The sequence below is a fragment of the Schistocerca gregaria genome, chromosome 7 (genome assembly GCF_023897955.1).
Source record: "Schistocerca gregaria isolate iqSchGreg1 chromosome 7, iqSchGreg1.2, whole genome shotgun sequence".
Lineage (NCBI taxonomy): Eukaryota > Metazoa > Arthropoda > Insecta > Orthoptera > Acrididae > Schistocerca > Schistocerca gregaria.
In genome coordinates, this window is record NC_064926.1 from 192386005 (window position 1) to 192399570 (window position 13566).

The 13566-nt window shown below is 42.1% G+C and overlaps 1 protein-coding gene across 2 annotated transcripts in view; it reads right to left on the reverse strand.

Moving 5' to 3' along the window:
- LOC126281309 (centrosomal protein of 135 kDa) overlaps positions 1 to 13566 on the reverse strand; it is a 355520-nt gene that overhangs the window by 282217 nt on the left and 59737 nt on the right. For both annotated transcript variants that reach the window (XM_049980149.1, XM_049980148.1), the window contains exons 4-5: positions 11327 to 11565; positions 1284 to 1461 (exon numbers count right to left, since the gene is read on the reverse strand). In XM_049980149.1, coding sequence (XP_049836106.1) covers positions 1284 to 1461; positions 11327 to 11565 — 417 coding nt within the window. The remainder of the gene's footprint in view (positions 1 to 1283; positions 1462 to 11326; positions 11566 to 13566) is intronic.

Here is a 13566-nt window from a genome sequence, read left to right on the forward strand (position 1 = left end):
TGCTTTTGACACGACTGAATGTGAGTTTTTGTTTACCAACTTTCTGTTTGACTATGATGAAATTCATTCATTATTAGTATATTATTATAATCATCATTTCTTGCAGATAACAGTCATCTCACATAATGATGTAACAGCAGAAGATGCTCCCACTGAACTTCTAGGTTGCATTCAGTTTTATTGTATCTGTCCAGAAGCAGCCTTCTTCGGCAGTTCACCATCATCTCTGTTGTTACAAGATTATCATAGTCATTAAATATAAAAGATTCCATTGTCATGTGATCTTACCATTTAGGCTGTAATAATGTCTTCAGTCTTTCACTACAGAAGGCAGCACAAAGTGTGTGTGCGAGCGAGGGACGGAGGGAGGGAGGGAGGGAGGGAGGGAGGGACGGAGGGAGGGACGGAGGGAGGGAGGGAGGGAGGGACGGAGGGAGGGACGGAGGGAGGGACGGAGGGAGGGACGGAGGGAGGGACGGAGGGAGGGACGGAGGGAGGGACGGAGGGAGGGACGGAGGGAGGGACGGAGGGAGGGAGGGAGGGAGGGAGGGAGGGAGGGAGGGAGGGAGGGAGGGAGGGAGGGAGGGAGGGAGGGAGGGAGGGAGGGAGGGAGGGAGGGAGGGAGGGAGGGAGGGAGGGAGGGAGGGAGGGAGGGAGGGAGGGAGGGAGGGAGGGAGGGAGGGAGGGAGGGAGGGAGGGAGGGAGGGAGGGAGGGAGGGAGGGAGGGAGGGAGGGAGGGAGGGAGGGAGGGAGGGAGGGAGGGAGGGAGGGAGGGAGGGAGGGAGGGAGGGAGGGAGGGAGGGAGGGAGGGAGGGAGGGAGGGAGGGAGGGAGGGAGGGAGGGAGGGAGGGAGGGAGGGAGGGAGGGAGGGAGGGAGGGAGGGAGGGAGGGAGGGAGGGAGGGAGGGAGGGAGGGAGGGAGGGAGGGAGGGAGGGAGGGAGGGAGGGAGGGAGGGAGGGAGGGAGGGAGGGAGGGAGGGAGGGAGGGAGGGAGGGAGGGAGGGAGGGAGGGAGGGAGGGAGGGAGGGAGGGAGGGAGGGAGGGAGGGAGGGAGGGAGGGAGGGAGGGAGGGAGGGAGGGAGGGAGGGAGGGAGGGAGGGAGGGAGGGAGGGAGGGAGGGAGGGAGGGAGGGAGGGAGGGAGGGAGGGAGGGAGGGAGGGAGGGAGGGAGGGAGGGAGGGAGGGAGGGAGGGAGGGAGGGAGTCAAATTTAGAAATGTGGCAACACAATACTATTATGCATTTTCAACAAATGGAACCATAACAACATATACCTAACAACATACCTTTAAGTCGTTCCTCCAGTTCTTTATTAGCTGTCTCCAGATCCTGGAGCTCAATGGATAATTTTGAAATCCGCAGTTCAGCTTCACGAGAAGCACAATCATTTCTTAATGCTTTCAGTGACCGACCACCATCCAACATCTGTGAGAGTCGTTCAATTTCCTTTCCTCGGTTGGCTAACTGTATCACAATAATGTATCTGTTAGGAACAAAATTGTCTCACATTTTTAAGGTAATATACGTCATGCAATTACAGCAGGGCACAAGAGTGGTGAAGAGGGAAAAAATGAAATACACACTGTACACTATACAGTGTATTACGTTTCCACAGGATGCTACAAACAGAAATAACAATCCTGTTTGAGTGACCTGCCAAGTGCAAGCTGTTTCATACTAATGCAGCAAGCCACACTTTCTTTGTGATCAATGGCTACCTGACTTGGAATGGCACTGAATGCTTCCCAAACCCCCTTACAGCCCCAATCTGGCCCCAGTGGATTTCTTCCTGATATCTCAGGTGTAGACATCCCTCAAAGGACAATGCTAAGAGACTGTAGCAGAGGTTAAAGCAACTTTGATTCACTGCTTGAAAGTTTTTGCAGAATTGGACTTCCACTGTGACTTCCAAGCATGAAAAACTCATTAGCAAAAGTGTGTTAGTGCCCGAGGGTCTCAGTTTAATTGTCTGTAGCAATACATTTAACACATTTTCTTGACTCTGGACTCATTACTTTTTATACACTGCCTGTACTATAGGTATTCCATCTTATATCCTTTTCTAATGTGTGAGTTTTTTGCTATGCACATATCATATGTGCACTCTACAAAGACTCACAGCAAGCTGATGATGGGATTACTTGAATCAATAGAAACTACATGATATCCAGTATTATTAATTTATTTGTCATCACTGCTAATACAAAATAGCAGACAACACTGTTTAGTGCATTTATGTTTATGAGAGCAGAAGTGATACACTGAGTGATTAGAAGGAAGGTCAGCATTGGCTGTAATATTGATGGTTTACTGATAGCAAAACAGATTTTCAATCAGGTAGTGATCATCTCCAGTGCTGTGGTGTACAAATTAAACTCACAGGCAATGGTATCGAGTTATCATCAGTAACCAAAGCTAAGAAACAATCACAATAACTCACTAATTGAGTTATTGAGATTGTTTCTTAGCTTTAGTTACTGATAACTTGACACCAGTGCCTACGAGTTTAATTTATACACCACAGTACTGAAGACGATCACTACCCGATTGAAAATCTGTTTTGCTGTCAATACGGCCAACACTGACCTTCCTCCTAATTTCACGTATATGGTCGTTGTGCACACAGCACTCCATGGAGTCGCCAGTCACTGAGTGATTGTTGTGTGTAACTGATGTTAGAATCATCTCGTACTTTGACATGTTAGACCCATTAAATGCAGTGCTATCTGATGTCGAAAGTTAATAGTGATGAGAAAGGAATCAATACCAATCACTGGCATTCAAAGATTAAACAAGATTTTGAGTACTTTCTGTAGTCAAAGCAGGAGGCATGATGAGACTTACCCCGGAGACTGTACTGGCTCTCATAAGCCCGCATAAATGGCTATACACACACCAAAAAAGACAACTGATTATGCTCTTGAAAAAACCATCTAGAAGATCATTATAAATAATTTGCAACAATTTTTAGATTTTTTAAACCTAGAAAAATTAAACGGTTCATTTAAAACTGGCAACGTCACACATTGGCAACATCACACATACTGTGAACTAGAAGCAATAAAAAACAAATGTGTTAATGTTTCAGTAAACACATCTTACCTAACAGTCAACTGTCATAATAAACGTCCTAGCTCCCTTCTTTTCCACATTTTTAAAGTTTTTTTTAGTTATTATTTTGACTCTCTGGAACTATTGTTTTCAATGGGCTGGGTGAAATTTTGACTGTTGTGTATTATTGTTTTCAAACAAATTTTACTGTCACATACTGTTGTTTAAATAGTTTGTTGAAATCAGCCTATTGAACATTCCCATATGCACTTATTTCCATGTTTAATCCCAGCTGCTAGAAGCACTGCAGCTATGACCTGGTCGGTGGGAATTTGAAACTGAAATTACTATTTCTACTGTGCAACTGTAATGACCGATATCAGTGTAACAAGCATTACCTGCTACTAGGCCATGACTGGCAGTGGTTTCTTTTAACTATAATAAGTGCCCCCACTCCTTTCCTCCCACATTTTGAAGATTTGTATTTATTGAGCTATTTTTATATTTACGGTTAAGTGAAATTCAGAACTCTAATAACAATCCCACAAAGCAGTCAAATGCAACTCTAAAAAATTCTTGAAAGAAATCAACTTTGAAATTTTCCACATATCTTCAGTACTATAAGGAATGTTGATTTTTCACTCCACAGATTAACAATGAGGTCTGGTGGGCTGACCGACCTGGAAATGGTTTTTAGGCATTTTTCCAGATCCCACCTCCATTACACACTTTCACAAAGGATAAAACTGAATGCAGACAGCTGGAGTACACATATTTCATCCTGTGGTGGGCAGGGGCACAATGGGTAATACCAGGAAGGGCATCTAGCCATCCTCTACCGCTAACAGTGCCAGATCCAATAATTAACCCAAGAAAACATAAGATGGGCATCCTCTACCGCTAACAGTACCAGATCCAATAATTAACCCAAGAAAATATAAGAGAAAAGTCAGCAAAAAGAAGGACTATTATCTACATTAGCAGATTAGTTTTTTTGATAATGCACAGTACAAAATATTTATATTTGCTTTTTTATTTATCTACATCTATATTATATTCAACAAACCCCCATCACAAAAGAAAACCTTCAGAAAGGTATCAAGGTACACATTAATGAAAAGGTGTAGCTTGCAGAAAATCTGTAAGCTGCAAAGGAGGATTAGTGAACTGATACGCCCATCTTGTACTTTGAAAGCCAGTAAATGAAAACAATACAACTAGCAAGAAAGCAACAACTCTGAAGAAAGCTGCTATGTTCCCAGTTATACTAATTTGCTGCTGTTTACGAACTACTGCTTGCTTAAAATTTACATGAGTAAACTCTTAATTGCATAAGTGTAATAGTTACCTACATCGTTTGAGGCTAGAGAGCAAATTACAATGAACATCGATACTTATTTTACTAACAGCAGTATTCAATCCTGCACTATAAATAATCTCTTAATTTTTTAGAGAACATAACAAGGTACTTTTTTTCTTCGTGCCTTTTTGAGACTCTTGTCTTATCGTCACTAAAAATCAGAGTTGACTTAAACCTGTTTTCTTATTACTCACAAAATAAGGACAGTCAGTGTACTGGGACGTGCTCACGAGAATACCTAGATTTAGTGAAAGCCTCTAAGAGACGAAGGATTCTCTGTAGAATACAATATTCTTATTTCTCAGTTTACCACAATAAATTTGTTTTATTTAGCTGCTTCACCCCAGAAGATAAATTCATATCACACAGAATGAAAGTATCCACAATTACCTTACATTGACTCCACAATAAATACAAATTCATTTACTGCATGACCATTAAAGTCTATTTCTTACAACTGTAGATTATTTTTATTAAAATTTCTGTAGATTAAGACATATACCACTTGCTGCAAAACAGCAGTAGACATATGGAGTTATCATATAGGCAGTATCTGAAATATTTTAGTTTGGGGACCTTGCTTATAATGTCTGTCATCTAGAAATTACTGAAGTTTTTAGACAACTCTTTAATGTGGTTAATACATTAAGACCAAGAACAGGAACAGGAAGAAATTCAGTACCAAACTCACAGTGCACGAGATTCTCCATTCCCCCACGCTAAGTTTAGTATCAATCCTGTGATGGAATTTGTTAATCTGACTTCTGGTTTCTCATTTCCAAACCACAATTGTTGAAAGACAATTCTTCCCCTTCTTACAGTCTAGGTCTTCTCCTCCAACACTGGGTTTTTTATCATCCAGCTGGACCAGAAGACTATTTGTTAGTTACTGAACCACTGGCTGGGAGTTGTGGCATACTCCTGTAATCCCACACTACTGGGAGGCCGTTGTGTGGAAGTAAACTGTCCTGATCAGACAGTCCGGGTGCTTCATTGCATTGTAGTATCTGCAGGAATATTGTCTAAAAATCCCAGGGGCCCCGGGTTGTCTTTTGACTTTATCTAGAATAATCCTTAATCTATATCCTACTAATGAGGTGGAAGCGTCTCGAAGTAACTAAGAACAACTCGTTTTTGTGCAGTACTGATGAGACCTATGTCGACTATGTAGCTTCTGACTGGTGCCTTACCAAATAGCTACACACTACACAACACAGTGCTGCAGGTTGCACTCTGTCGAAACACCTGTGACTCGACACAGTTTATCTTGCCTGCGACAGCCACTGCAGTATTGGGGGCACCATCAATTTCCTGGTGCTCCTCCACCACGTGGCCTTTTTACCACGCCATCCCACAGCTCATCAGTCAGTGCGAGTTCCAGGTTCAACATCTACGTCTTACTTCAGATGTGCAGTGACTATATTCCACAGAATGCAGTGCATGACATTAGAATTTAAAGAATTGCCTGTCCAGCCTTGACTGCCCATGCCAATGGTACTGTTTCTCGATCATGACAGACTGAGTGCTACCAGAGGTGGTTACACTAACATCCCGTCAACAATGAGGTCATTAGAAATGCAACGTAAGCTTGGATTAGGGAGTGATAGGGAAGGAAATCGGCCCTGCTCTTTCAAAGAAACCGCCCTCACATTTGTCTGAAGCCATTTTGGGGAAATCATGGAAAATGTAAATTAGGATGGCCAGACATAGGTTCGAACAGTCATCCCCCGAATGCGAGTTGAGTGTGCTAACAACTGCACCACCTTGCTTGGTTGACTTCTCCAGTTGTACCTGCAAGAACTGTAGCATATTAATAACAATCTTTCAGCGGATCAAGATAATCTTTATATTGGCTTCACTAGAAAGTTGTTTCCATTGCTCACGTTATCATTTACCTCCTGAGTTGCAATAAAGTTCTATCGTTCTTCACTACCTGGGCAGCTTTCTCTTCTTGTGGGAGATCCACATACAACACACACTACAGACTGCATGCAAAACACCACACACAATTCTGCAGAAGACACAACTCATAGAAAGGCAGCCAGCAGGCTCCACCACACGTCATGCTAGCTACAGGACTTGTCTTATTCCTATGGGTGGCACTACAGATGCCATCAGAGTACACCAGCTTCAGTTCCCCTTGCTTTGTGCCAATGTACCTGTCTGCACGTCATCTTACGATACCACTCACCAAGTTCCACATTCAGATCTCTGAAGACTCTCAGTGAGATTACACTGCAGTGTTGCGTTGCCCACCCAACCTCCATAACACCCTAGTCCATCCCTAAGCCACTCTCAATTCCAACTCTTTGCCACAAGGATCATATCCCTGTGGAAGACTCAGGTGCAAAACATGCCCAATCCAGTCCTGTCAAAGGTTTATCCTACCCCATCAGGGGCCGGGCCACCTGTGAAAGCAGCCACTTGATTTACCAGCTTTGCTGTAGTCACTGCAAGGTTTTTTTATATTGGTTTGACTACCAACAAACTGTCCACCAGGACGAACAGCCACAGCCAAACTGTGGCCAAGAGCTAAATAGATCACCCTGTAACACAACATGCAACTTAACATAACACACTTGATTTCAATTGCTGCTTCACTACCTGAGCCACTGGATCCTTCCCTCCACCAACAGACTTTCTGAAGTGTGCAGATGGAAGTTATCCTTACAAAATATTCTCCACTCCCATAATTATCCTGGTCTCAACCTACGGTAACATATTGTCCTCACACCCTCCATCCAACAGTTTCCACCCCCTATGTCTAATCATCCCAACAGAAAGGGGTCATGAGGTTTAAGCAGAAACAAGAGTTTTGAATTTTTTTGCTGATAGTGAGGAGCGATGTTGCCACTGCACTGGCTGTATTTTGAACCAAGTTCTGCTTCCATCTTTTTTTCCTCTCTCTGAGTTATGCTACTTTGTTCTTCTTTCTATTCGTTAACGGTGAGTCATCATATTCCTCCTCTATGTTTTCTACCTCTTTTTTCATGCCCAAAGCTGGTAGCACATTCATAATTAAAACCTAACTTCCTGTAATTTCTACACTCGTTCTCATAAATTAAGGATAATGCTGATACATGGTGAAACAATTCTCTGGTGGGTGGTTTGCAGGTTTAAATCACCTCAGGGTATGACCACATGGAGCATTTGACCAGTTGTCGTACGGTGTCACTGGCAGCTGTCCACATATGCAGAGGTGTGTTGGTGCATGTCACGAGTACGGTGCAGCGAGTAAGATGTTTTCAGATGTGCTAATGGTGACTGTGTGTTTAAAATGGTTCAAGGAACACATATTGATGACGTTGTGGGGATAGAATACTAGGGCAGCTGGAGGCTGGTCAAACACAGCAAGTTGTAGCACGGGGCCTCCATGTGCCACAAAATGCAATCTCAAGATTATGGCAATGATTCCAGCAGACATGAAACGTGTCCAGGCACTACAGTACGGGATGTCCACAGTGTACAACACCACAAGAAGACCAATATTTCACCACTAGTGCCCACAGACGGCCACAGAGTACTGCAGGTAGCCTTGCTTGAGATCTTACTGCAGCCACTGAACAGTTGTCTTCAGACACACAGTCTACAGACGACTGTACAGACATGCTTTCTTCACCCGGATACCTGCAAGGTGCATTCCACTGACCCCTGGTCACAGGAGAGCCTGTAAAGCCTGGTGTCAAGAAAACAGTACATGGTCATTGGAACAGTGGTCCCAGGTTATGTTCACAGACGAGTTCAGGTATAGTCTGAACAATGATTCCCACCGAGTTTTCATCTAGCGTGAACCAGGAACCAGATACCAACCCCTTCATGTCCAATGCCCTTGAAAGGGACATGTATGGAGGTCATGGTCTGATGTGTTGGGTGGGATTTTGATTGGTGCACGTACACCCCTGCATGTCTTTGACGGAGGAACTGTAACCGGTCAGGTGTATTGGGCTGTCATTTTTCATCAATATGTCCGCCTTTTCAGGGGTACAGTGGAGGATGGATGATAACGCATGGCCCCACCAAGCTGCCATCAAGGAGGAGTACCTTGAAACAGAAGATATCAGGCAAATGGAGTGGCCTGCCTGTTCTCCATATCTAAACCCCACTGAGCACGCCTGCTCTCGGTCGAAATATCACTGCACGTCTTCAAACCCCTAGGACACTTCAGGAGCTCCAACAGACACTGGTGCAAGAATGGGAGGTTATACCCCAGCAGTTGCTCAACCACCTGATCCAGAGTATGCCAACCCACTGTGTGGCCTGTGTATGTGTGCATGGTGATCACATCCCACATTTTGTTGAGGTACATGTGCAGGAAACAGTGGCGTTTTGTAGCACATGTGTTTCAGGATGGTTTTCTCAACTTTTCATCAATACTGTGGCTTACAGATCTGTGTCGTGTGTGTTCCCTACGTGCATATGCTATTAGCGCCAGTTTTGTGCTGTGCCACGTTGTGTGGCACCACATTCTGCAATTATCCTTAATTTATGAACATGAGTGTATTTATCATTATATTTATGAATGAATATAAAAGGTGTAGGAGTTTTTTTATCTGCAATATCTTAATTTTAATTTCTAAATTTTGTATAATGTGCTTATCATAATATAACAAACAATGGAAACTCCAGGTAGGAGTACTAGGAATGTAGGGAAAACAGATTACCACTTACTGTAAAGAAGACACGTTAAATTGCAGACCTGCACAATTAAAAGACACTGTCCCAACATCTCATGCACACACGACCACAAACTCCAGCATCTCTGACCAGAACACATTCCAGCCGGAGCTGCCAGAACTGGTGGTCATGTGTGCATGAGGCGTGCTCACTTCTATATATGAATGGTGTGTGTTTCTATTTTGCTGATGACGGCTGTGGCCAAAATCTGTGCGTGTCTTAACTGTGCCTACCTGCAACTTCACATGTCATCTTTACGATAAGTTGCAATCTATCTTTACCTACATCGTTATTATAACATACCAATGGAAAATCCAGGATAGAATAATGACAATATTATGAAAAGGATATTCGGCTACTCACCATATAGCAGAGACACTGAGTCACAGATAGGCACCAGACAAAAACTGTTAAACAATAAGCTTTCAGCCAAAAGGCCTTCTTCCAAATTAGACAATATGCACACACACACACGCACGCATGACCACTGTCTCTGGCTCTGGCTTGGCAGGCAGAATGCCCAGTTAGATTTAAGGGGGGGCCCAATGGACTTAATCTTGTCATTTTAAATAATTCAGTAAATAAGTAATTAGGTGGCCGGGCTCATTTCATCGCCAGTCACAACAGAATCAAGGAATTGCTCATTGTCCAGTTAAAAGCACTCAGGAAATTCAGTGAAAATGTAATTCTCTTGACTGTGTTGATCTGAGAGTTCTTTTAGCACCAACCTGGCACACAAGTTTCGAAAACCAAGTGTTGCAGTACAGATATCATGTGGAAGGGATCTGGAGAGTTATAGAAACACTGCATTCATCTTATCCAAAGTCAATCAACCACTGCCAAGATTTATTTCTTCGAACTTTTTCATCATCTCAGTAGCCACGATTGAGGGATGCCCAATCCATTGTTAACTACAAATATTCATCAGTCAGCTTTGAACTCGTAACACCCCTTTTATACATGGTACGATGCATCACAGCATCCTACAAACAGTTTTGATTACATTAAAACAATCAGAAATGGTGTATTTCCCTTTGCAAGAATAAAACAGATTATGCTCCTTACTTTGTAACTGGCACAATTTAGACTAGAGATATTCATTTCAATGGCACTACAATAGTTTCCAGCCTACAGAGACAGACTACTGCATTCTGTCGCCAAAATCTTGTTCTTACAGTGCTGTTAACTATGTCAAAAAAATCCCTTTGTTCATCGGAGGCTCAGTACTCCGAATTTCTGGATCTGCCTTGTAGCCGGAGTACTTGAGCTTACATGAGATTTCAATGAAGTATGAGAATCTCTGACATTTGTCTGTCACACTAATGCAAAGCACACTGATATTATTGTTGGTCATGTGGAAACCACATTTCTACCTGTTAAAACTTCACATCACTTGTGGCAAACCAAACCAACTGGTGACTTCACTGTGAGCACTTCTTAATCCTTCATATTAGCACCACTGTCTCTTAAGATTTGTATTTTGGCACTTGATCTGCTCTCTCCATAACACTTTGAGTACCTTAACTCCTAGCCATGTCCTCTTCCTACTCCCTCCACCCCCGTTTCCCTCTTCTAAACCTCCCATGTGCATACCATAATACATTAAATTGCAATTACGAAATTCTTGAGCTAAAGGTGAGGCTTACTTGAGGATCAGCATAAAATACATCCACTGAGCAGTTGTTCTGCATGCTTCCAGTTTAGTAAATATTAGAACTGTTTTTGCACTTTGCGGTATTTACTGATTGCCCAACTGCTGCCACAAACCTTTTTAACATCATCCAATTGCACTTTATTGGCATGTGCAAAACACTTCTTAACACACCCATATAATACATTGTGATTAAGCAATTATACCTGGAGTGTTTCCTTTACTGGCCCATGATTATTCTTTTCAATATAACTTCAAAATGTAAAATGGTCAGTATGAATGGTATAAAATAAGTACAACAATTCTATTCCAATTCTGAATGTAACTGATTATTCATAAAAATTTACAAAGATTGGAAGTATCACTATCAATACTTTGATAATTATACAAAAATTTATCTTTATACCTAAGTGCACAAATTTCTCAAAGCAGGCTTTTTGCTACCTTACAATGCAGACACAATTATGGGACAAAGATTTCAGTTAATCATCTATCAAAGAAAGAAAACAGAAGCTGTGATACCTAAGTATTTGTCACATTTTGTGGTGTGCCTATAGGTACAAAGTTAAACCACGTAAAATAACTCAAATTACCTGTTCCTTAAGCATACCAATAGTCTCTGATTTTCGGCGGCTATCATTTCTCAAGTCCTTTACCTCCTCAGAGAGACTAACTATTTGATTAAGAGCCATCCTGTGTGTATCAATAACCTTGGGATCTTTTGCCTGGGAAACTGCAGCACTAAACTGCTCTCTCCAATTTTTCCTGGGCTTCAAAGGTGCATCAATTTCTAGTATTTGGCGATGAGAAAGTGGTAGTTTTCTCTTACCACCTGCAAGAGAAGAGAAAGTATTTAAGCAGATTTTCAGAGAGAGAGAGAGAGAGAGAGAGAGAGAGAGAGAGTGTACATGTGTGTGTGTGTGTGTGTGGGGGGGGGGGGGGGGGGGGGGCACATGCACCTGTACAGGTCTTGCTTCCCACATAGCACTAAATAGGATAACCATAACCATAACACATATCCGGAAACATGTTACAGTGGTTTGAGGAGAGTGATAATGAACTCACATATATGTTTTTAGCACCAGATTCACCTGAACTGAATATGACTGAACACATCTGGCATGCTATCAAGCCTCAGCTTTGCAGAACTTTGCTTGTAATTTATGGGAATTGAGTGACCTGTGATTAGACACCTAGTGCTGCATACCTCTGAAAAGCTACCACAGACCTGTTGAATCCATGGCACACAGAATCACTGCTCTATTGTTTATTTTATTTACTTCCTTTTTTTGCACCGAGTCATCAATATGATGACTTTTGCAAATCTCTCAGATATAGATCTTAATTTTACAAGTAGTAATGGAAACAATCAGTAATACAACGGTGGTTTGAAAAGTTCTCGGAATCACCATGAGGGGTGAGCGCTAGTGCAATGAGCTATTCACATGACATTCATTGGACTGTTGCCTGCAAACAACGTGCCATGTCAATGCTCTTTAAAGATAGCTGTGGTGGCTATGTGGCTCTGTTGTTGTTCCCGTGTAGTGGTTTGCAAAGATGGGGGAGGGGGGAGGGAAAAAAAAGAAAGGGGGGGGGGGGCAGGGGGTCGAGATTCGAGCAATGATTGAGCACTTTGTAAAGAAAGGTATGAAAGCAAAAGGACATTCATGCCAATTTCCAAAAGACACTGGGGGACTCTGCCCCTTCATATTCAACTACTGCCAAGTGGACAAATAAATTTAAATTTAATCAGGAGAGCTTAGATGATGATCCGCGCAGTGGTCGGCCAAATTGTGTCACTGCTTCAGAAATCATTGCAAAAGTGCACAAAATTGTCACAGAGGATCACCAACTGAAAGTGAGTGAATTTGCTCATGCTTGCCAGATGTCATCTGGAAGGGTGTATCACATTTTAACTGAAGAATCAGAAATGAAAAAATTGTCTGCAAGATGGGAGTTGTGACTCCTGATGCTGGATCAATGGGTGCCCGCACACATGTGCTGCTGCCATGGCAAAATTACGCTAACTACGGTATGAGTTGTCGCCACACCCGCCTTATTCACCTATTCCTCTGATATGGCCCCATCAGACTTCCATCTCTTCCCAAAACTGAAATTTTTTTCTTGGTGGACGAAGATTCACTTCAAAAGAAGAACTGGTAGCCAGAGTTGACAACTTTTGCAGGCCTGGAGGAAACTCATTTTCGAGGTGGGATCAAGGCACTGGAACATAGTTGAACCCATTAATCTACAAGGAAACTACATTGCAAGATAAAAAAAGTACTTTTTTTCTATTCCATTCCAAGAAGATTTCAAACCACCCTCGTACTTGTCAAAACTGACTACAATCTTTACATGCGTTAGTATGAGGACCATTAGTTCATCTCATACTACAAATCCAAATTTTTATGAACCAAGACATTGATTATTTATTTAAAAAAAAAACACTTGAAACATCAAATTTCTAGCTTGTATATACTTCATGTTACAATACATCAACGGGTTCTTACTATTTTTCATTTCCACATTCACAGTGAATACAGGCATTTTTTCAATTAAAATATTTTTTGCTTTGATTTTAATAGGCAACAGATACAAGTTACAGGAATTTTGGCCACTTATTACACCTAAGGCCAGCAAAATTTTGCAAAACCAATAATGTGAAAAATAACATGAAATTGGTAGTTTTAGCAAAATAATAAAAAATTGGTGATCTTTTATGAAATGTCATAAAATATGCTATTTTCCCATATCAAAATATTATAAATCTGAGGATGGCAATTTACTAATATTCGCAGTTGACACTTATTAAATGTTGAAACAAGATTTTTCA